The 24,225-nt window shown below is 48.4% G+C and overlaps 1 protein-coding gene across 3 annotated transcripts; it reads right to left on the reverse strand.

Annotated features, from left to right (window-relative positions):
• Positions 1-4,012: 4,012 nt before the first annotated feature.
• Positions 4,013-14,549, reverse strand: C5H11orf24 (chromosome 5 C11orf24 homolog). Of its 3 annotated transcripts, none has more exons than XM_026004242.2 (4): positions 14,389-14,549; positions 10,416-10,616; positions 6,161-6,334; positions 4,013-5,402 (listed from the first exon to the last, which is right to left on the reverse strand). In XM_026004242.2, exons 3-4 carry the CDS (start codon positions 6,234-6,236, stop codon positions 4,294-4,296), a joined length of 1,185 nt encoding a protein of 394 aa, XP_025860027.1. In that variant the 5' UTR covers positions 6,237-6,334; positions 10,416-10,616; positions 14,389-14,549; the 3' UTR covers positions 4,013-4,293. The 3 variants fall into 3 exon arrangements, with proteins under 3 accessions (XP_025860027.1, XP_025860029.1, XP_072614664.1); XM_026004244.2 differs by having other exon boundaries at positions 14,315-14,517; XM_072758563.1 differs by lacking the exons at positions 6,161-6,334; positions 14,389-14,549 and having other exon boundaries at positions 10,416-10,535.
• Between the last annotated feature and the right edge of the window lie 9,676 nt (positions 14,550-24,225).

Below are 24,225 nucleotides of genomic sequence, written 5' to 3' on the forward strand. Positions count from 1 at the left end.
CTGGGTTGTATTTTTATTTTTTTTTATTTTTTTATTTTTTTATTTATTTATGATAGTCACAGAGAGAGAGAGAGAGGCAGAGACACAGGCAGAGGGAGAAGCAGGCTCCATGCACCAGGAGCCCGACGTGGGATTCGATCCCGGGTCTCCAGGATCGCGCCCTGGGCCAAAGGCAGGCGCCAAACCGCTGCGCCACCCAGGGATCCCTCTGGGTTGTATTTTTAAATCATCATTCTGGCTGCCTTGGAGGATGACTTGTGTGAGGGGGTGGGGGAGCAGGAAGACTGAAATCTGAGATTATTAAATGAGATGATAGCTATCATCAGTGCTTGTGCTGCCTAGACACTGGTCTCTTATTTTGAAGCATAGATGTAGATATAAAAATTGTGGCCGAGCATGGACATGAATGGTTTGCTCCTTGCAGCCCCGCTGGTTGCTTCTGGGACGGAAGTGCAGGGCTGTGGTCGGGAGGGTACTGCGTTCTCCCCGAAATCCTGACTTCCTTTTTGGGGGAGATGGTCGCAGGCACAAATGACAGGATTCCACCCAGAACAGTCTGTCCTACAGGAAGAGACCCCCAGCTGGGAGCATGCAGGGGCAAGAGCTCTTCAGTGTGGGGTTCCCGGGGGGGCTTCCCGGTGCCAGAGGAGCTAGCACGGGGGAGACCCCGGAGCAGTGAGGGGAAAGCTGGGGTGCTGTGCTGGGTGGTGCTAGGACTAGCACCCAGGGCGTGCCAGCACTCAGGATAAAGGAGTGAGGCTTGGCCGCCAGGGGGAGCCCGTGGACCTCCCTGGCTTCGGGATACGCGGCTGCCCCCAGAGGAGATAGGCTGGGTCCCTGGGTGCCCCAGCTGCCTGTGCTCCCAGAGTGAATCCTCTCCTGCCACTTGCTTGGAGGGTGGCTTTGGGCAGCCACTCGGCCTTCCCACACCTTGGTCTCCTCACTGGAGGGAAGTTTGGAGGCCGAGCCCCGAGTCTGATTTTCACTGCACCTCGGCCTTCCATCTAGACTCTCAATAGGGTCCCTGCTCCTCTGCGTCAGTGCTGCTTTGGCCACTGAACCAACCACAGCCACAGCCACCACAGCAAAACGCAAGGAAGAGAGGGGCTCTGAGTCCTCTCTGCCGAGCAGCCTTCCCTGACCTTCCCAGGAGGGTAAGGCACCTCCTCCATGTGCTCACCTCTTGCCTCCCTCCTTGTGTTTGTCACATCTCACTCACCAAATGGTGAGTTCCTGTGGGCAGGGCAGGTGGATTTGTCTCTGAATTCCCAACTGGTTGGCAAACAGTGGGTGCTCAATGAATACCTGATGAGCTAATGCTGAATGGGTCTTTCGAGCAGGCCAGGAATGCCTGCTCACTGTGGGCTGGAGGCCTCCAAGGCAGAGGGATAGCTCAGGACTCAAACCCGCGGCACCCCCCAGACTTGGACATGCATGGTCTCCACCTCCTGTGAGCTCTCTGTAGACTGGCTCTTTCCCTTATGCTCTGCTTGGCCAGGACTAGCCAAGTTTGCCTTGATCTAGAATGCCAGACAGAGCAGCTTCACCTTTATTTTGGGAAGAAATACTGACTGGAAAAGGTGTGGTCATGTTTGTGTTTTGAGGGGCCCCTGGCTACAGGGTGGAGGATGGCTGGGTTGGGGCTGGCACTTGGCGGCAAGGTCCCAGGCAGGGCAGCAGCAGGGGCCTATTCACAAGAATATGGGGAAGGGGCCCATGGCTGGCTCAGTTAGTGGAGCACGTGACTCCTGATCTCAAAGTTGGGACTCTGAGCTCCACATTGGGTGTGGCGATTACTTAAAAATAAAATCTTAAAAAAGGAAAAGAGTCTGTGGGTGGTTGACAGGACCCTGGGCTGAAGCACGGGTCTCTAGCTCAGGTAAGCAGCAATGCCTGTAGGTTTAGGAAGAACCCCAAGGGTCTAGGACACTCTGGGGCCCAATGCTGAGCTTGGCCATGGATGCCATGGCTTGAGGCACTCGTGGCCCACCTAGGGAGCCAAGATGACTAGATGGTTGGGAACATGACCCCCCAAGGAGGGAGGGATGGAGATTGCAACCAATTCTCAGGGGATGAAAGGACAGGACGTCTCTGGCTGGGGCAGAGAGGCAGGCAGGCCCTGACGTCCTGTGCCCTCATTCCTTGTACATAGGGGTGCCAGGCAGAGGCCCCTGGCTGTAAGCTGAGGATGAAAGCCATCCCTGTGGGTTGTCCCCCATCCCACCTCCCCAGACGGGAACAAAGCACCCGATTTGTGGGGATAGCCTCCAAGCCCTGGTTCACATGGGTCCGAGTCTCTGGCTCTCATGAGACTCAACCAGCCTGGGTATGAGACCTGCCTTCCGCAGACAGGTCCCGGTGCAGGCTGCCAGCGCTGGCTGGCAGAGGAAAGGGCATGCTCCAAAGTCCTGATGCTCTCTCCTGAAATGCAGAGCAGCTGTCAGGGCACAGTGATGCAAGATGGGTGGCAGCTCCGGCCAGGAGCAAGAATGACGAGCCAGGGGCTGGAACAAGCACCTTCAAGCCACAGCCAGCACCAATACCTATGAGCATGCACGCGATGGGCTCCGGTGTGCGATGGTGTCCTCTGGGGAAGGGAGAAACCAGAGGCACAAGCTGGTTGAGGCCTAGCTGCTGGGACACATGGCATGGCTCAGAGACAGGCAGAGGCCTGAGAGGGGAAAGGGGGCTGGTGGACAGACCACAGACAGACAGGCAGAACAGACAGGCTGCAGGAACCTGGTGGAGCTAGAAGGCAGGTGAGGACCACGTGGGTGTTCTGATCCCTGCTCCCTACTCTGTTTCTCCTCCCTTGGGAAATCCCTACGGGATTTCTAGGTGATTCTAGGTCTCCCCATTCCACAGATGAAGAAGTGGAGTTCTGGAGCATTCCACACTTGCTCCAAGTCACGCAGTTGGCCACTGCACACTTGGTCTGGGGACTCAGCTTGATGTGTTGCCCACCAGCTCTCACTGCCTTGGGCAGGTAGGCTGAGCAAGGCTGCAGGCCAAGCTCCACCTGGGCAGGGGAGTCGGTAAAGAGGGAGGATTCCAGAATGGGTTTAACCCTGATTCTGACCCTCAGGGGGTGAGTATGTCTCCTGCTCCTCTGTGCCTCAGTGGGGTCGGGATGGCCATGCCTCTGTCTTGGGGTCAAGGTGGAGGTTAAGCGGGTTAGCGTGTGAAGTATGAGTAGCCAGGACAGTTAAGTACCTGACACACACATGACAGGCCCCGTGTGGGCTCTGAGGGCTGTTTGGAACACGGGAACCCAGAAACGTCATCCTGTGCAGGAGAGGGCCCTGGGTGCCCTCACGCTGGGGGCTCCTCTGTGTTCTAGGGTGACACAGGGCAAGGTGCTAGTAAGGACTGTCCCGCCACATGAGCTGATTGGGTTTCCATGAGGTGAGTGCACAGCATGAGCTATGCAGGTTCACTGAGAATTTAGTCCGAGCAGGTCCAGGCTGACCCACCATGCCGGGCAGCTCACATGTGGTTAATGTGCTGGCTTCAGCTCTCTCGTGCCCAGATCAGACTCTAAGCACGCACCACTAAACAATTCAGCAAAAGGATGTCTGTGGGAAGGCCCCAACCGCATGTGGTGCCAGGGGCTGGCACGCTCCTTGCCAAGGGCAGGGCAGGTGTGGGCATAAGAGTGAAGTCCCAGGGGCAGCCCGGGGATGCTCAGCGGTTTAGCTCCCGCCTTCAGTCCAGGGCGTGATCCTGGAGACCCAGGATCGAGTCCCACGTCAGGCTCCCTGCAGGGAGCCTGCTTCTCCCTCTGCCTGTGTCTCTGCCCCCCCGCCCTCTCTGTGTCTCTATGAATAAATAAAATCTTAAAAAAAAAAAAAAGAGTGAAGCCCCAGAAAGTGACACAGACATAACAGATCCCAGGGCCTGGGGTTACAGCAAGTGTTTATGAACACGAACCCCATCATGCATGTCCCAGGCAGGCTCACCACGACGTAAGGGTTGGCAGGACTCGGCCTACACAAATGGGGAGACACAGGGCTGAATGGAAAGCAGTCATTGCTTTAATTCTGGTCTGGATCCACCTTGGGGCCCTGCCAGCCCCGCCCACGAGGGGATCGCTGCCTGCTCCATGAACATGACTGTTTACAAAAATAAATATGAAAAAGCAGCAACTCGAGTGATCGTGGAATTTGTCTGACAGCATGTAAATGTGTTGAAACGTCCGGCATAGCTCCTAATTGCACCAAAAGAATCTGGAAGCACTGGGTTTGGTCTCAGAGGCAAAATGGAAGGAGGGGTGGGCTCAGCCTCCCAGACTCCTCACAGTTCTGAGTCCGCGTACATCCCGTTGATTAGATAGTCTACCTGTGTGTACTCCTTCTTCCTGTAGCTCTCGTAGGCTTGTAGGGCAAACAGAACCAAAATTATGATGAAGAGAGTCACCCCGAGCAAGAGCAGCGCCAGGAGGAAGCCTTTGTTTACTAGAGACTGGGAAAGGGGCTTGGTGGTGACCACCAGGTACTGGCCTTGGGTGCTAAGCGAGCACGAGTCTGTGGTTGGCATCTTAGAGCCCCCTGAACTCCCGGGTGTCAGGGCGGTGGAAGCAGTACCAGGTGATGTTTCAGGCGGCACCTGTTCTGGTGTCCCGGGTGTGCCTGGTCCTGTGGCTCCCCGGGTCAACGGAGCAGGGCTTGGCTGTGTTGTGGGGGACGTGACCTCCACCTCGGGGGTTGGGCTGGTATGAGGTGCAGGTGCTGGCTCTGTGCTGGTAGTCAGCTCCTGGGCTTGTGTCGTGGTAGTGGTCACTGCGGTGGTGGACACAGAAGCCACAGAAGCCACGGATATGCGGGTGGGCTCTGAGGTTGTGTTGAGGGTGGGTGTGGGCCCACTTGCTGTTCCATCCATAGGCCAGGCTGTCGGTGTCTGGATGGTGGAGACTTGTATGGACTCATTAAGTGCTTGGGGACTCAAGGAGGGTGCCAGGCCTGCTGGGGAGTTGCCAGGGATGTGCTCGGAAGGGCCCTGCGTGCCTGTCAGGCCGTTGGCACCTGGTGTCATCCCAGGGGCAGTCTGAGCACTAGTGGCCGGTGTCGTCAGAGCCGCTATTCTTGGCACCTGCGTTGGGGATGTGCTGATGACAGTGCTGGAGGATAGAGTCTGCCATGCTGATGACGTCAGGGCAGGTGGCAGGGGCAGGCTGGAGGTGACTGGGTCAGGGGAACCTTCTGTCCCCGTGTCTGTCCTGAGTGCTCTCCCTGCTATGACCACAGGAGAGCTGGGGTTGGCCTCCGGAGTCCCTGCAGCCAAGGTGACAGGAGAAGGTGTCACCACGGTCACTGTTTTAGACGTTCCATTAAGGATGCTTATAACTTTCATCACAGATGCATTTATCTTGGCTGGATTATCCATCTGGTTGGGGAGTAAGTGCCCTTAAAGTCAGAAAAGGGAGAAGAAAGAGATACCATCACTTTTCGTCCTGGGCAGGTGGATGATTCAAAGAGTGTCTTAATTGCTGGCCTATTGGCCTGGCGTGGGTGGCTTTCCCCTTGGCTTGGTGAGAACAAACGTGATGTGTGAACACGCTTCCCTCTTATCTTCCCCCTGAGCACATGAAGCCTGCTGCCCAGCAGAGTGGATGTAAAAACTCCTCGTCCTCTGAACCCCTGGAAGGCTCGAGAGCTTCACTCTTTGATCCGATTCCCAAAACAGAGTGAAAGTCTCACCGTAGAGGTGTGAATCACTATTAACAAAACCCATCAAACACACACCTAAGTTTACAAAGCAGTAAATCATTGCCCAGATATTCACACCATAAAAGAATTCTTGGCTTTACGAAAGGATTTGTGGCAGGAATTTCTGGAGATGAACAGTGCCTGGCACACGGCAGAAGTGTAATGAAATATTTGATGTACGAACAGATGAATTCCCCAGTGAAGATCAGATTTATAGAAAAGATTTTGCAAGGCCAAGCAAGTGACCCTCTCAGGACTCAAAGGTGCAGTCCCCTGGGGGCTTTCTACCCAAGCTGGCCCCCAAGAAGCGTGGCCTGACAACCCTCCCCAGAGCAGCATCCAGGCAGCAATGGGGCCCCCAACTCACCAGCCTAGGCTTGTATATATCCCTTGGGCTCAGGGTGCTTTGGGACCACTGTGGGCCTGACCAGCAGTCACAGAGCTTTCTCACTTACATGAATCCTGAGTTGGCACTTGGCTCTTAGATAAGGACAAGAAGGAAATCCAAACGAGCACAAGGGCTGTCCACATCTTTTGGGTGAGCCAGGAGCAAGGCTGGGCGGTCCCTGAGGCTCCCAGCTGGCCAATCCTCAGGCTGCTAATGGTTCCCTGCTGCTTGGCTGAAGGGTCTGTGGTCAAGAAAGAAGGTGTCTGGTCAGTAATGCACAACCTCACCTGGGACATGGGGCATGGCACGGTACCTGTCATGGAGGGTTCTGGCAAGGACCAGTGCGCAAACCAAGCTGAGTGTTTAGACCAAGGCCTGGCACCCAGGAAGTGTGATACGTCTTAACCATGGTGGTCTAGTGATCTTCTCTGTGCCTGCATTTGATGGGTTTAAAGCATGCCTTGACCGACCTTCCTACCCAGAGATCCTAGTGTGAAAGAGCAGTAGAGAGAGGTCAAGGTCTTTTGGTAATCAGGATCAGCCAAGATCATGTATATCTGGACCAAGCTACTTCTGTACACCCCATGATAGCCAACCACACCTTTTTTTTTTTTTTTAAAGATTTTAAAAATTTATTTGACAGAGAGAGAAAGAAAGAGTGAGAGCACAAGCAGGGGGAGCAGCAGGCAGAGGGAGAGGGATAGGCAGGCTCTCTGAGGAGCAGGGAACCCAATGTGGGACTTGATCCCAGGACCCTGGGATCATGACCTGAGATGAAGGCAGACACTTCACCGAATGAGCCACCCAGGCATCCTCTGACTCACATGGGAGAAAGCATTCATTTATCTATTGATCGATCGATTGATCCATCATCTAGATTCATCTATTCATCTATTCATCATGTGTCATCCATTCACCCATCTATGATCCACCCACCCATCAATCCACCTATCCAACATCTATCCATCTATCCATTCACCCCATCCATCCACCACCCATTTACCACTCACTCATCCATTCACCACCCACCCACCCATCCATCCACCCATTCACCACCCACCCATCTATCCATCCATCATCCATCCACCCCTCCATTCAACCAATACTCCCTGATTCCCTGCTCATGTGCTGAGCAGTGCAAATAGAACAAAAAGATGAAAGCCACACAACTCCTTCCTCCAGGCAGCTTGCCATCCCGTAGGAGACACAGAAAGAGGTCACTGCATGCTGCTGCAAGCACAGAGCAGGTGTGACTCAGTGCCTGGAAGCAGGCAGGGCATGGCACATGGGAAGGCCTTGACCTGTAAGTGGGAGCCTGGTCCTCTGTGTGGAGGCCCCAAAGGTGGGTGGGGAAGGACAGGGTGCTGTGGGGCTCAGAGGGGGCACTGAATTCTGGTGGGTGGAGGGGCATGGCCAGGGAAGGCTTCCTGGGAAAGCAACACATGAGCCATGTTCTGAAACAAGGGATGGGATCCACTTGGTGGGGAAGAGGTGGGGGAGGCAAGTGAGAGAGTAGATGACAGCGTCAGGGCCAGAGGCTGAGACCTGGGATTAGATCAGAGATTGGGAGACCACCACCAGGCAGTTGGGATGTGTGGGGAAAGCCCCTGCAGGCCTGAGGCAGGTGTGTCACTAGCACAGAAGGTGCTTGTGCAGGAGGGACAGATGAGGGGCAGGCATGAGCGGAGCCCAGCAAGGAGGTGGCAGGGGTAGTAATGCAGGCAGGAGGGGACAAGGCCACAGGAGGCTGCAGGACTGGACCAGGGGGGTGCCACTGCAAGAGACAGAGGTAGTTGTGAGGATCTAGTCACCCAGCTGGTTGCAGAAACTTCCAGAAATGCCATGATGCTGAGCTTCACCAGGAGGAGGACTGGGTCCAGCCAGAGCCAGCTTCCTGAGTACACAAGAGTCTCCCCACCCTTAGGCTGCTAATGGTTCCCTGCTGCTTGGCTGAAGGGTCTGTGGTCAAGAAAGAAGGTGTCTGGCGCCCTCCAGTATGCTGGCAGGCTGGGGTCCCTCACTGCAGGGGTGCAGTGGGGAGTAGAGGGGCCCACTGGCCTCAAGCATCCCATTGCTTCCTGCCCTGCTGGTCCTGGGTGTGCCCTGAACCTGTCCTCAGCCCTGCTCACCCGCCTGAGTCCTGCGTAGCTGCCTGAAAGGCCCACGTCCTCTCTAGGCTATGACGCGGTCACATGCAGTCATGGGCGGTCCCATGGACTAAACACTCAATTTGGGCACAGGGAATATAGAACACAGGCATGCTGGGAGCTGCAGGGCAGGCGAGGAGTCTGGGGCTCCTGAAGACACCTCCAAAATCAGTCCTGCCTGAAGACACCCAAGACCTTTGGTCTTTCCACTGGCCCTCACCATGAAGTTCCTGGGTTGCACAGAACATCTTGGAAGGCCCTCAAGTCACACTAAGTGAAAATGTCCTGATCAATTCTTCACCTGGCATGGAGGCTGTCCACTTCCCTGTGATTAGGCCAGCTTCTGGCGGTTACGGCAGGCTTGCTGTCTTCCCATGAGCCCTGAGTCACAAGTGAATCACCTTCAAGCATCCCTACCCCAGCCCTGATGCACGTGCTCCCACACAGCTTCCAGAAAGATCCTGTAACCCACAAAGGTGGCCTTGTTTCCACTGCTTAAATCCCATACTATCCCAAGATAACCCCCAAACTCATTAACACAGCCAAGGTAGCCTTCAAAATCTGGCCCTGCTACCTCTTCCCAGTGGTCACAGTCCCCCTGGGCATGTGGAATACCTGAAGGTTCCAACCCAGCACCAGGATTAGCCACCAGTCCATCCCAACAAGCACTTCCAGTCCTGCTGGGAGCTACACCAAGCAGCCCCTGTGCAGCAGAAAGGGATGAATGGAGGGCGGCCACATGGTGGCTTTCTGCCTCCTGTGATCAGAGGAGATTGTGGTAAAGTGATTCCAAGACTGGAAAAGCCCCTGGAGCACCACCTCTTCTGGAAGGCTGGTGCATTCTTTGATGCTTCTCACACCTTTGCAAGCGTCCCTAGCTGTTTTTTAGCCTCAAATTGTACGTTCTATCCAAAACTGTCCGTAAGGGCTCTTAGTAGCTTACAGGTCTAGAGGACTCAGTCCTACAGGCTACAGATCTGCATCTGTTCTCTAGAGTGCAAAGGCATTCTTTGTTCTGACAGAAACAAGTGGGGGAGGGTGGGGAGAGAAGAAACAGGCCGATACCATGAGAAGAAAGAATTGAAACTGGAAGGTTTCAGGGACAAAGAACCCACACTTTCCCCATGAGCTAAGGCAATGCAGCTGGGCTTTCGGTAAATAAATGCATTTATAAAGAAAAAAAAGAATAAATGCATTTAAATGACTCTTTCTTTGGCCAGTCACATCTACTGAATGCATTTAAAATGCTACCACTGCTGAACCCAGCATGCTCCCTGTGTGTGAGGCCTGGATCTGGGGTCCGCTGTACTGGGATGATGTGACTAAGGCTTCCTGAATGTACTCCAGGCCCTATCGCCTTCTGCTACACCCCTCTTACTACAAATCTCCAGGGCAAGGTTGGCAAATTTTTTCTGTAAAGAGCAAGGCAGCAGATGTTTTAGATTTCTGGGGTCCACGCGGTCTTTGTCTCAGCTACTGAAGTCTGCTGCTGTAGTGCAAAAGGGCTGTGGGCCATTTGTAAACAATGAGTGTGGCTGTGTCCCCATAAAACTTTATTTACAAAAACAGGCAGCAGGAAGGATTTGGCCCACAGGCCATAGTTTGCCAACCCAGCTCTAGCACTTGGATGAACTTCAAAGCTGATAATCCTGCTAAGGGACAGGGGGACCGATCCACCATGCTGAATAGATTGCATGAATGCAGGACAGACACAGACTGTCTTGTTTGTGGTCTGGGCAGCCTCTCGTCTGTCTCCTCCTAGGCCACTGCTGCTCGGCGGTTCCTCCTCCAACCCTGGCATCCGTGAGGGCCAACATACCCTGCTTGGGCAGCAGAATGGGCCATGCAGGCATTGTAAGATCTCAACAAGAGGGCAAGAGAAAACCTCTCGTGATGTCTGGCATTTGTGTCACGAGAACAGAAGATGGCCTAGAGGACCACGTGCTCCCAGCCCCACCTGTCCATCCCAGCTCATGGCCCACGCTCCTGGTCTACCTCAGAAGGCAGAACCTCAGACAGTGAAGTGCCACAGAATGGGCCCCTCCTGGTTATGGGAAAGCTCGGCCCTCTGGGCTTTGCTCTTTCTTTTTTCCACCTGCAGCAAAGCCCTCTTGTGGCCTTTTCTGGGCTCACCATCCCAATACTGTGCTAACACGCAGGGCCACAGACACTCACCAGAGGGAGTTGCTCAGGGCATGCTCCCTGGCTGGGCCATTTTCTTCCTTGAAGAGTTGTGGGCTTGGCACTGTGTGCTCTCTGGGTGAGGTCTGGCTTTGCAGGAGGGGAGAGCAACTTCGGGGAGCACTCGCAGGCCATGGCATGCTTTGTGGCAGATGTAGGACATGGATAGATGCTCCACTCTGGGAACAAACGCATCTAGGATTTGAAAAAGAGTAAATACTTCTTAGGAAAAGCTTAGGGAAAAAATCCAGGGAGAAGGGAGGCACTGAAATAGCAGCACTAAATAGATGATCATGCTGGGAAGCTGATAATGTGTATTAGAACTTTCAAAGTCAAGACTTCTGATGTAGCACTTTCTACTGCTGGATTTCTTCAAAGAAAGCAACTGGATGGATGTTTAAAGATGGAGGTCTAAAAAGATGTCAATCGTGGCATTATTTACAACAGCAAAACAGAATGGAATGGTTACATAGGGATACAGTCCCACCCACATATCAAATACTATGGTGGCTGGGATGCCTGGGTGGCTCAGTAGTTGAGCTCAGGGCGTGATCCTGGAGTCTTGGGATCAAGTCCCTCATCAGGCTTCCTGCATGGTGCCTGCTTCTCCCTCTGCCTGTGTCTCTGCCTCTCTCTGTGTCTCTCATGAATAAATAAGTAAAACCTTAAAAAAAAGAAACAAATATTATGGCGGCTGCTCAAAAACATAACAACTTCCTGGCTGACTCAGGGGAGCGTGTGGCGCTTGATCCCGGGGTTGTGAGGTTAAGCCCCGCATTGAGTGGAGATTGCTTAAAAGTAAATCTTAAAAAAAGGGATCCCTGGGTGGTGCAGCGGTTTGGCGCCTGCCTTTGGCCCAGGGCGCGATCCTGGAGACCCGGGATCGAATCCCATGTCGGGCTCCCGGTGCATGGAGCCTGCTTCTCCCTCTGCCTTGTCTCTGCCTCTCTCTCTCTCTTTCTCTGTGTGACTATCATAAATAAATAAAAAAAGAATTAAAAAAAAAAAGATATAGCTTCCTATTTATTGACATGGGAAGATGTGCAGCATGTATCATTAATGATTGAAAAAGCAGATCATACAATAGTATACACACCATGATCCTTTTTACTTAAACAGACATTTGTTAAGGGGTCTAGAGAGATTTACACAAGAACATGATGACGGTTATGCCTGGGGAAAATACATATACTGGTGATTTCCATCTTCTACTTCTAAATAAATAAATAAACAAATGCATTTTTTTTTTCACACAAGCATGTAACACTTTTGGAAAACATTTCTGAAAGGCTCATGAAAGAAAACAATGAATTGAGTATTTTGAACTATGGGAAGAAAGGGACAGAAATAACCCCACTGGATATATACAGTTTCACATGGAGATTTTAATATTTTAGAGAAACTCCATAATTTATATACCAGGAGTTGTATTGTTCTAGAGCCAACCAAAACTTTAGAGGAACCAGGAGGATAGTTGTAATGCAAAGATATTCTGGTCCACGATTCTCTCATTGATGAATATTTAAGGTAAACTCGGGAGACTAAGAAATAGCTCATCACCTCCTACTGTGACAGATATTAGTAGGTGGTGATGTGTGAGGACCACCATGGGCCCACTCCCTCATACAAACACCCACAAGGGCACACACAGCCGCACACATGCACAATGCACATGCACACACATGCCTGTGTGCAGTCACTCTTATGTGTGCATACAACTGCATGCATATCCAGCTACACACATGTGTAGGCACACACATGCCCGCATACCGCCACATATGTATACATGCATGTGTGTGCTATTGCACACACAGTTAGAAACACAAAGGTGAACGCATACATGGTGCATTTCTCTAAGACTATGTCAAGAAACTCCACAAGTTTCTTAGGAAACTTCTACTGGATACCATCACTGCTATTCACTCCCAGGCGGTGGGACTGGTGATCACTCCCACAGAAACAGGAATTGGCCGCCTTAGACTCCAGAATGGGCCCTAGTTGGGCCATGACTTCATCTCTCTGGAATGGTCTTGCCTCCACTTTCCAAAAGCATATTATAAATGTCAAGATTCACGTGTGGGGACCTGCACTCATCTTTGTGAGTTGACTCACAATGGCAAACCCTCAACAAGATTTAAAATAATAGTTTGTCCTGCAAAGGCTTCAGTGAGCCTTAAGTGAGGGGCTCACATTATTAGGGTTCAGGGAGACTGGGTACACCAAGGTTTCAGACTACAGTGGATGGAAAGGAAAGAGACCCTGGGGCAAGAGGGAATAAACAAGAAAGAATTAAGTTATTATGAAGTGGAAGACCTGCAGATAGAAAGACAGGAGTTAGGCTGGTGTTGGGAGTCCCTCTTTTTCAGCAGTCAGCTCCCCACAAATTCTGCTGGGAGGAGGTAGCACCCCTTGAGCCAGGTGACACTCCATCAGAAAGACACCTCCAGACTGTGGCCCTAGGTGTCAACTTCCTGATCCTATTTTGGTCCATGATCTTGTGATGCCTCCCAATACTTCCTGTTTCTAAAATTTTTAAAAAGATTTTATTTACTTATTCATAAGAGACACAGAGAGAGGCAGAGACATGGGAGGGGGAAGAAGCAGGCTCCTTGAAGGGAATCTGATGTGGGACTCGATCCCAGGACCCCAGGATTATGACCTGAGCCAAAGGGAGATGCTCAACCACTGAGCCACCCAGGTGCCCCTGTTTCTGAATTCTTGTGTTCCCAACCTTGGCTTGATTTTTTTAAAAAACTCTTTTTTATGAACCTGCTTGTTATAATGCTGAATGCTGTGTGCAAGTCACATGGAATCCGACTCCAAATTGCTGGATTCCTTTTTCTGGTCCAAACGGGTTCCTAAAATCCAATGCAAGTAATTCTTAGGCTTGGTAAAGGATTGTAAGTGTTACTCCCACATTCTGGCACTCTAGCAGGATTTCAATCACTAGCAGGATGGCCTGGGCCCCTACTCCAAGCTGGAGAAGCTATATAGACCAAGAAGCAGGAACTGCAGTAACAGATGCAGGGCAAACCACAGATACCTAATACTGACACGTCACCTGGCTGAACTTTGGCAGCAGAACCCAAGGAACACAGGTTCACAGTTTTGTGTATACAGACATTGCCCTGTGGTCTAAAGGATGTGTATACGTGGCAGATGGAAACCTGGAGAAGCGGATATCATCTACTTGCTTCCTGGTTTCTCTAAGTTTTGGTATCACAGCTAAATGCTGATGGAAGGCTAGTTTTTGTTAGCAATGTGGACAAATCTGGCATTCCTTTGTCCGTGAAGCAAGTCCAGCATATAAGAGGAAAATCTGTATTTTACTTTCCTCACCGATTTTATTGCAATTTTTAGAGATGCTCCCTCCAGGGGGTAAAAATAGCTGCACGTTGGTAGAGGCAGATTTCTAAGCACGATGTTTATGTCTCATGGCAAACCATGTGGATGCCGCTTCCTCCTGTCAGCCGATGGGTAACTGCACACGACCAGGCTCACACGGGGGAGGGAGGCAGGCAGATGGAAAGGCACAACCCCCTCCCCGGTGCAGGGCCTGGGGAAGGCCTGGGGCGTCCAAAGGGCCACCTCCTTCCTGCAGGGCAGCACTTCCTAGGGCCCAGCCTTGCCCCGGGAAGACCTTCCAGGTCCCCGCGCCTATGGGAGCGTCCCGACTCTCCCGTCCTCCGCTGCCGAACCAGCCGGGCAACCAGCCGGGCGTCTCCCCTGCAGCCGCCCTCCTCCTCCTCCTCCTCCCTCCGGCCTCTCGGTCCCCCATGCGTGAGGGACCCCCCGACTGACCCCCCCGTGTCTTCCTGTCTCCTGTCCCCTCGTCTAGCACCTGCGCCCCCACTAATCTCTTCTCGGTCCCCCTCCTGCCTCCGTGCCCCTACCTCCCTCTTTCGCTCGCAAGCCGGTTCAGGCAGCCGTGACAACAGCTCCCCGGCCGGCGGCGCGGGCCCCTTACCCGGGCGCGGCAGGCCTGCGGCGGCCGGGCGGCCGTGGGACGGCGGGGAAGTGCCCGCGGCCCGGCCCAGAGACGTGGCGGGCAGCGGAGTCAGCGCACCCGAGCCGGACTGCTCAGGGCAGCCGCCCCAGCTCGGGCCCCGCCCGGCCCGCCCCGGAACTGATGTCACGGCAGGCGGGCCCGGGAGGGCGGGGCAGCTCCGGCCCGAGCCCGCAGAGGCTCCGCGCCGCCAGGCACCGCCGAAAGGGAGCCGGAAGCGGGGGGCGTGGCCGCCCTCGGGCTCCGCCCACCGCGGGGCGGGGCGGCTCCTGTCGCGCGCGTGGCCGGAAGCGGCCCGAAGTAGCGCTTTCGGACGAGAGTCCGGCGGAAGTGGTGGCGCTCGCCCTGGGCCGCGGGGCTGTGGGTGCCCGGGTGGGGGTGGCCCTCGGTGCAGCCCTCCTCCCTCACACTTGGTCCAGCCCCTGGGGGCCAAGTATAAGGACTCGGGGTGCGGTCACCGTGCTCCGAGCGCTAGCCACGTGCCCAGCGCAAGTTCATCGGTTCAACTCTGCGGCCGCAGCTAGGCGCTTTGTGCCCATTTTATAGATGCAGAAGCTGAAACTCAAAGTGTTTAGTAATTGAAAGACGCAGGATAAGAATGGGGCAAAATAGAGCATTAAAAAAAGCGTATAGGACTCGACTTAGAAGTAGGCTTGCAAATCACTCGTTCTGTGACTAAATCCCACTCTGTAAAACTCTCTCAGGTCCCCCCAAGTCCAAAGAAAGCCTGTGAAGGATGCTCCCTTGGGAATAAACAAAAGGCTTTATTTTCAGACGATTGTGTAACCCGTCTCGGGGTCTTGGGCTAAGGAACTACATACACAGAGTGGGGGAAACACGGTGTGCAAATCCAAGATCGCCTCCCTGCTCTGAGTTCTGGGAGCCCTTGAAATGCAACTTAGAGCTGCAATGTCCAGTTCAACCTCATAATTTCAAGTTGTTTAGAACTCACCCCGCAGAGACAAGTTTACTGGGACCTAAGCCATTTGGGAATGTTTGTGAAGACAAGATCCTTTTTTGCTTTGTGCTTGCTTTGGTTTTCCCAACTCACTCAGATCTAACATGTTCTCGAGAAAATATACCCCATAGCCAGTTGTTCTATGCCCGTCTTCCTCATAAGTCAATGTCTGTGACCAATTTCCTCTTTGGTAAAATCAGGACAATTTTTACTGCTAGGGGTGAAATTACAAAGATAAAGACACAAACCTCCTGGAAGAGCTCATAGTCTAGGGCAGAGGTCTGCTGGCCCTCTGCTTCTGTAAATAAAGTTTTATTGGAATACAGTTACACGTTTTTGTCTCTCTGCTTTTGCACTGCAAGGGCAGAGTTGAATAATTGCAACAAAAGCTGTATGGCTCACAACACCTGAAATACTTACTGCCTGCCTTTACAGAAAATATTTATGAATCCCCCAGTCTAAGATGTGAGTAGAAAATGATTTTCAGACAGCAATGGAACCATCTTGCCAAGATGGTCCAGAATACAGGGAAACTCATTCTCTTGTAGAGGAATCTAGCACCTTTTCAATGGATTGGGGTCACTTGGAACCTAGTGTTGAGCACAGCTCTGGGAATCACATAGCTGCTTCTGTAGAGTAAAGCAGAGCTGCTGTGCTGCTCCTGATGGCAGTGGATGCATTAAGTTAAGAGAAGGGTCCATTTAGATCCTCAGGCTTTTGTCTCAGGGCACAGATAATCTCAGGTGCTTTCTACGCAGAAATAGCTAATAATAAACTCAGAGCCCAGTCCTCTTAGTTGTTGAGTTACATTATTATTTGAATATAGTCCATGCTAGATTGCACATGTAAAGAGCTCTGGAGTAACCCTGCCTGGCCTCAAACCCCAGCCCCACTTTTTAGCTGAGTGACAGCAAGTAAGAGGCTTAGGCATTCTGTGCCTCAGTTTTATCATTACCCGTGGTAGTTATGTTCAATAAGGTCTCCATGAAGACTGACTTAGTGAATTCTGAACCATCACTCCTAGGAGAAAAAAAAAACAAGGACAATTTTCACCTTCATTGTCATTTTTTTTATTATTATTTATGATAGTCACAGAGAGAGAGAGAGAGAGAGGCAGAGACACAGGCAGAGGGAGAAGCAGGCTGCATGCACCGGGAGCCCGATGTGGGACTCGATCCCGGGTCTCCAGGATCGCGCCCTGGGCCAAAGACAGGCGCTAAACCTCTGCGCCACCCAGGGATCCCTTCATTGTTATTATTAATCGAAGGTTTGTTTTTATTGTAAACAGAAAAGGACATTAAAATTATGAAAATTTGTAGAATAAAGATGGATAATGATGAAAATAGAAATATAATTCTGTATGGATTATTGGGCAGATGTTCCTGACCTGTCACTTACAGTGTTCAGAAATACTAAGTTTGGCAATCTCCAACATATTTACCCAGAGGCAGTGAAAACATATATACCCACAAAGACCTGCATGAAAATGTCTACAGCAACTTTATTGATAATTGCTAAAAGCTGGAAACACTCAAATGACAGTCAGTGGGTGAGAGGATATAAAATTTTGGTACAACTGTACTATACGATGGACTATTAGTTGTAGAAAGCAGAATTACTGATATAGCCACCATGACCGAAGAATCTCAAAAGCATTATGCTAAGAGAAACCAACCAGACAGGAGAAACTACTGTTGAGGAAGGTCATTAAGAAGATGTGACTTCTGGGGACGCCTGGGTGGCTCAGAGGTTGAGCGTCTGCTTAGGGCATGGTCCCAGAGTCCTGGGATTGACTCCTGAGATCAAGACCCACATCGGGCTCCCTGCATGGAGACTGTTTCTCCCTCTGCCTATGTCTCTGCCTCTCTCTCTCTGTGTCTTTCATGAATAAATAAGTAAAATATTAAAAAAAAAAATAAGATGTGACTTCGAGTTGACCTGTGAGCTGGACCTGGGCTCTCAGAGGCTACTCAGCCTCTGCCCTGTCCATGGAATGTGGGTTCTGCTTGATTTTCCCGCTCTCAGAGGCTGCTCCAAGGATATAGGCTTAAGATAATGATTTGGTGTTGAGAACACCTGAGCAATATATGTGACTGACACTGGTTAAGACTTCTCTATATATAAACTTCCAAGATTCAGCAGGTGGTGAAGGGATTCACTCACATTAATGCCACCTAAGACAAGCCTCATATATAAGCTCCCTTCACTTATTAAAACTGCCACCTACCAAACTGGAGTGCCCTTTCTCTTTCTTCGGTCTCTTCCTGCCCTCTGCATTTTGGGGTCAGTTTCATATTATACACAGAAAGCTCCCAAAGAGGTTACAAACCAACAACTACATACAATATGATTCCATTTATATGACATTCATGAAAAGATGAAAGTATAGGTGGCTCAATGGTTGAGCATCTGCATTTGGCTCAGGTCATGATCCTGGGGTCCTGGGATCAAACCCTGCAACAGGCTCCTGGCAAGGAGCCTGCTTCTCCCTCTGCCTATGTCTTTGTCTCTCCCTGTGTTTCTCATGGATACATAAATAAAATCTTGAAAAACAAAAAAGAAAAGAAAAAAGTATAGAAACAGAAATCAGCAGTCACCAGGAGATAGGAGAGGGTACAAGAATTGGCTTAGATTTGCCAAATAAAGTACAGGTTGCCCAGCTAAATTTGCTAAATCTGGCAACTCTAAATTGACTACAAAGGAGCATAAGGGAATTTTGAGGGATGATGTAAATATTGGATATCTTGATTGTGGTGATGCTTGCACAACTGTATGCATTTATTACAGGTCATGAAAATGTGAATTTTACTGAATGTAAACTATGCTTCAATACATTTAACTAAAAACAAATACTTTGCTGTAAAGAAAGGCAAAAATTAAGGGATTATATTCATAGTTACGTGAATGTATGTGCCTGTGTGTATAAGTAGAACTGAACACTTAAAATGGATGCATTTTGTTGCATGTAAAATTGTATCCCAAAAAGTTGGTTTTTAAAAAACTACACTAAGAATAAAGAATGTCACTTCAAATTGATTCAAAATCCAACACAGGGAACCCTGGGTGGCGCAGTGGTTTAGCGCCTGCCTTTGGCCCAGGGCACGATCCTGGAGACCCAGGATCGAATCCCATGTCGGGCTCCCGGTGCGTGGAGCCTGCTTTTCCCTCTGCCTATGTCTCTGCCTCTCTCTCTCTCTGTGTGTGTGACTATCATAAATAAATTAAAAAAAAAAACAAAAACAAAATCCAACACAGTAGGAAGATGTAACACAGGGGCTCCTGGGTGGCTCAATTGGTTTAGTGTCTTACTCTTGATTTCAACTCAGATCTTGATCTCAGGGTTGTGAGTTCTGACCCCATGTTAGGTTCCACTTAAAAAAAAAAAAAAGGAAGATGTAACATTTCTAAATATTCTATATGGGAATACACCCAATAATAAGACCTCAAAATATACAAAGCATAATTGGCAGAAGAGAAAGAGAAAAATCCCCAACATAGAGAGATTCGAATATGTTCCCTTTAATAATGTATAGAACAAGTGGACAAAACAAAACAATAGCAGCAACAACTACAAAATTCAGTAGGATCATTCAAGACTTGAATGACACCACTGACAAATCCTGGCCTCCTAGACATATAGAGATCACTCCACCCAATAACTGAAGAGTCAGTAGCATTAGTGGGTGTCCTGAGGGAAAAGTTTGAGAGTATGCTTATTGGGGCACCTGGGTGGTGTGGTCAGTTAAGCGTCTGACTTGATTTTGGTTCAGGTTATGATCTCAGAGTAGTGGGATCAAGCCCCATGTTGGAATCTACGCTCAGTGTGGAGTCTGCTTGTCCCTCTCCTTCTGCTCCTCCCTCCACCCCCAGCTCATGCTCCTTATCTCTAAAATAAATAAACAAATCTTAAAAAAAAAAAAAAAGAAGGGTATGCTTATCAAGTTTGCAGTTAACACTGGGGTTTCAACCAGTTGTGCCTTGGCTCACCTTCATCCTTGGGTTGGCCCCACATGGCCCTTTTGTCCAGGGAAAATTCTGCTGGCAAACCCTGGGGGTCCCCAGTCATCCAACACCAATACTCACTCCACTGCAAAGTTCTCCAGTCTAAGCAGGGGCTATTACCAGCATCTCTTTCAATGCTTCAGAGCCTCCTGCTGCCTTCACCAACAAGGGCTGCATGTTGCTGGAGGTGTTCATACTCCAGGAACCCAAGGAGCATGGCTCAGAATCCAAGAAATGAAAAACTGAGGGTGCAGAAACGTTGAGGTCAAGCAAGGATTCTCATCAGAATGGTTGATTTGGGTCACCTGGGTGGTTCAGTGGTTGAACATCTTCCTTCAGTTCAGGGCATGATCCTGGGGTTCTGGGATCAAGTCCTGCATCAGCTCCCAGCAGGAAGCCTGCTTCTCCCTCTACCTGTGTCTCTCCCTCTCTCTGTGTGTGTCTCCTATGAATAAATAAATAAAATCTTTAAAAATAAATAAATAAATAAATAAATAAATAAATAAATAAATAAATAAAATCTAATCTTACAAAAAAAAGAAATGGTTGATTTAAAAAATTGTTTTAAATATTTATCTCCTACTTATGCAAATAATGTATCTTGTATATCCTGATTTCCAAAATTCTGAAGAGATCATCATTAAAAATCTTGATTAAGGATTCTGGGTCGTGGGTAGCCCCCGTGGCGCTGCGGTTTAGCCCCGCCTGCAGCCCAGGGCGTGATCCTGGAGACCCTGGATTGACTCCCATGTCAGGCTCTCTGCATGGAGGCTGCTTCTCTCTCTGCCTGTGTTTCTGCCTCTCTCTCTCTGTCTCTATGAATACATAAATAAAATCTTAAAAAAAAAAAAAAAGGATTCTGGGTCGTTGTTCCAAGCATGTGTTCACTATGTATGATATGGATGGAGAGGAAATGACAGGAATTTCTATTATAATTTAGTAAAAAAAATGGCTAATATGGTTTTATAAAAATCCTTAGTTAACTAGGAATCAAACAATATTTACTCAAAGTGATAATGATTATTTTGAACTATTATCCCACATCAAAGTTATTGATTAAAAGTTTTTAAAAAGCTAGAGATATTCCTAGAAAGATCAGAAACAAGGTAACTATTCTCAAGCTCTTAGTGAACGTTGTTCTAGTCAAAGGAATGAGACAAAAAATAAATGGAATATATATTTTTAAAGATAAGCTTTCATTATTTACATATGATATGATTACCTGAAATGTCTAAAGGAGTCACCTTAAAAATCAATTAGGGAAAAAAAAAAAATCAATTAGGGGCACCTGAATGGCTCAGTAAGTTAAGCATCTGCCTTCAGCTCAGGTCAGGATCCAGGGTCCTGGGATTGAGCCCCTCATCAGGCTCCCTGCTCACAGAGAGGTCCGCTTCTCCCTCTCCTTCTGCTCCTCCCCCCTGCTTGTGTTCTCTTACTCTGTGTCAAATAAATAAATAAAATCTTAAAAAAAAGTTATAAGAACAAGTCAATGATTTACCTCGATGCAAAATAAATATATGTCAGTAGATTTCTTGCATACCAACAGTAATGAGCTAAAAATATTTTTAAATAAATAAATTAATTAATTAATTAACTAATAGTAGTTAATCAATTAGGGAACTTAAGGGAAACACCCAATGGTGGGGCTTGAACTCACCACCCCAAGATCAAGAGTCACATGCTCGGGACGCCTGGGTGGCTTAGTGGTTGGGCGTCTGCCTTTGACTCAGGGCCTGATCTCGGGGTTGGGGATCAAGTCCCACATCGGGCTCCTGCAGAGAGCCTGCTTCTTCCTCTGCCTGTGTCTCTGCCTCTCTCTCCATCTCTCATGAATAAATGAATAAAATCTTTATATATATATATATATAAAAAAAAACACATGCTCTACCCACTGAGCCAGCCTGGCTTCTCTAAAAAAATTTTAACATCAGTTACTCTGATAGCATTATAAAATACCTAGATATACATTAGTGAGAAACATTCAGGACTTAAGCAGGCTTTCTAACTTGCTTTATATGGAGAACTTAAAAATAAACTTGAATGAATGAAGAGATATATTATGTTCCTGGGTAGGAAAATGAAAGATGTCAATATTCCCAAATTAATCCATAGGTTTAATGGAATTCTAATAAAAAAGACTCTTTGTAGGGATCCGTGGGTGGCGCAGCGGTTTGGCGCCTGCCTTTGGCCCAGGGCGTGATCCTGGAGACCTGGGATCGAATCCCACGTCGGGCTCCTGGTGCATGGAGCCTGCTTCTCCCTCTGCCTCTCTCTCTGTGTGTGTGAGACTATCATAAATAATAATAATAAAAAAGACTCTTTGTATTCTTTTGGAACTTGAGAAAATAATTCTAACATTTAGGGTGCCTGGCTGGCTCAATTGGTAGAGCATGCAACTCTGGATCTCAGGATCATGACTTCAAGCTCCATGTTGGATGTAGAGCCTACCTAAAATAAAATAAAGATCTAGTATTCATCTGTATTTCTTTTTAGATATCTCGCCAGAGGTAAGGGAAACAAAAGCAAACATGAACTATTGGAACTTCATCAAGGTAAAAGAATTCTGCACAGAAAAGGAAACGGTCAGCAAAACTAAAAGGCAGCCTATGGAATGGGAGAAGATATTTGCAAATGGCATATCTGATAAAGAATTAATATCCAAAATCTATGAAGAACCTATCAAACTCAATACTCAAAAACCAAATAATCCAGTTAAGAAATGGGCAGAAGACATGAATAGACATATTTTAAAAGGAGACATCCAGATGGCTAACAAACACATGAAAAGATATTCAATATTACTCATCATCAGGAAAATACAAATCAAAACCACCATGAGATACCACCTCACACCTGTCAGAATAGATAAAATTAACAACACAGGAAATAACAGATGTTGGCAGGATTTGGAGAAAGGGGAACCCACCTACACTGTTGGTGGGAAAGCAAGCTGGTGCAGCCATTCTGAACAGTATGGAGGTCCCTCAAAAAGTTAAAAATAGAACTACCATATAACACAGCAATTACACTGCTAGATATTTACCCAAAGGATACAAAAATAGAGATTCCAAGGGGTACATGCACCCTGAGGTTTATAGCAGCATTATCAATAATAGCCAAACTATGAAATGTGCACCAGCTGATGAATGAATAAAGAAGGTGTCATATGTGTACAATGGAATATGACTCAGCCATCCAAAAGAATGAGATCTTGGGACAGCTGGGTGGCTCAGCGGTTGAGCATCTGCCTTCGGCTCAGGGTATGATCCTGGGATCCTGGGATCGAGTCCTGTGTCAGGCTCTCCACAGGGAACCTGCTTCTCCCTCTGCCTATGTCTCTGCCTCTCTCTGTGTCTCTCATGAATAAATAAATAAAATCTTTAAAAAAGATGAAATCTTGGGCAGCCCTGGTGGCTCAGCGGTTTAGCGCTACCTTCAGCCCAGGGCCTGATCCTAGAGACCCGGGATCGAGTCCCAGGTCAGGCTCACTGCATGGAGCCTGCTTCTCTCTCTGCCTGTATCTCTGCCTCTCTCTCTCTCTCTCAGTAATAAATAAAAATATATTTAAAAAAAAATAAAATCTTGCCATTGGCAGTGACATGGGTGGAGCTAGAGAGTATTATGCTAAGTGAAATAAATCAGAGAAAGACAAATACCGTATGATTTCACTCATATGTGGAATTTAGGAAACAAAACAGATGATGTGTGGGAACAAGAGAAAAAGAGTGAAGGAGAGAAAAGGAGGCAAACCATAGTCTCTTAATGATAGAGAACAAACTGAGGGTTGATGAATGGAGGGGGTGTGGGGGATGGGCTGACTGGGGGATGGGGATTAAGGAGGGCACTTGTTATAATGAGCACTGGGTGTTATATATAAGTAATGAATCACTAAATTCTACTCCTGAAACCAATATTACACTATATGTTAACTAAAGAGAATTTAAATAAAAATTTGGAAGAAAAAATGCTAATGTTCATCTGAAAAACTAAATAGTGAAAATAGCAAAGATACTATCATGCCTTTCTATATTTCTCAAATTTTCTATAAAATATGAATTGTTTTTATTGTGGAAAAAGGTTTTATGTTATAAAAACTTTTTGGAGGCAAAGTATTCTTTAACAACAACAAAAGATAAACTAATCCCAATACATATTTTAAAATACGTATTGAATGTAACTACTGATACAAAAACCTTTCTCTACTATGGCTCTATCCATTCCTTATCAGATAATTGTTAGAAGTTCAAATTATGGGGCGCATGATGGCTCAATTGGTTAAGGGTCTGCCTTTGGATCAGGTCATGATCTCAGGGTCCTGGAATAGAGACCCTCATCAGGTTCCCTGCTCAGCAGGGAATCTGCTTCTTCTCCCTCTCGTGCTCCCTCTGCTTGTGCATGTGCTCTCTCTCTCTCACTGTGTCAAATAAATAAATAAATAAATAAATAAATAAATATCTTTAAAAGAAGTTCAAATTACTCTGCTTTAAAAAACTGACAAAGGAAATGGAAAAATAGTTTTTTGGGAAAAAGTTGATGATTTGATATTGTCTTGCCTACAGAAAGAAACAAACCAGTTACACAGTCTTGTTAAACCTGAAACAGGAGCAAACAAGCAAGTCCCCAGCTTGAACAGTAATCATCTTGAGAAGTAAAGGCTGCTTTTTTTCACAACAACTATAAACACAATAGTCTCATCTGTGTGTTTATTTCCAGTCAAATGAAGTGGAATGCCCAGGTACTTTTGACCAATTCTAAACACTGAACTTCACTCCTGTCTCTGATTATAAGCCTGATCACAAGGTGCATGGAGGCAAACCCTAACCAGGAACCTTTCCTTT

The sequence above is a fragment of the Vulpes vulpes genome, chromosome 5 (genome assembly GCF_048418805.1).
Source record: "Vulpes vulpes isolate BD-2025 chromosome 5, VulVul3, whole genome shotgun sequence".
NCBI lineage: Eukaryota > Metazoa > Chordata > Mammalia > Carnivora > Canidae > Vulpes > Vulpes vulpes.

Coding starts and splice junctions, on each gene's coding strand:
- C5H11orf24 (XM_026004242.2), bottom strand. CDS start 6,236: ATGTGGACAGCCCTTGTGCTCGTTTGGATTTCCTTCTTGTCCTTATCT. Junction 5,403..6,160: donor AGTGCCAACTCAGGATTCAT/GTAAGTGAGAAA, acceptor TCTGACTTTAAG/GGCACTTACTCCCCAACCAG.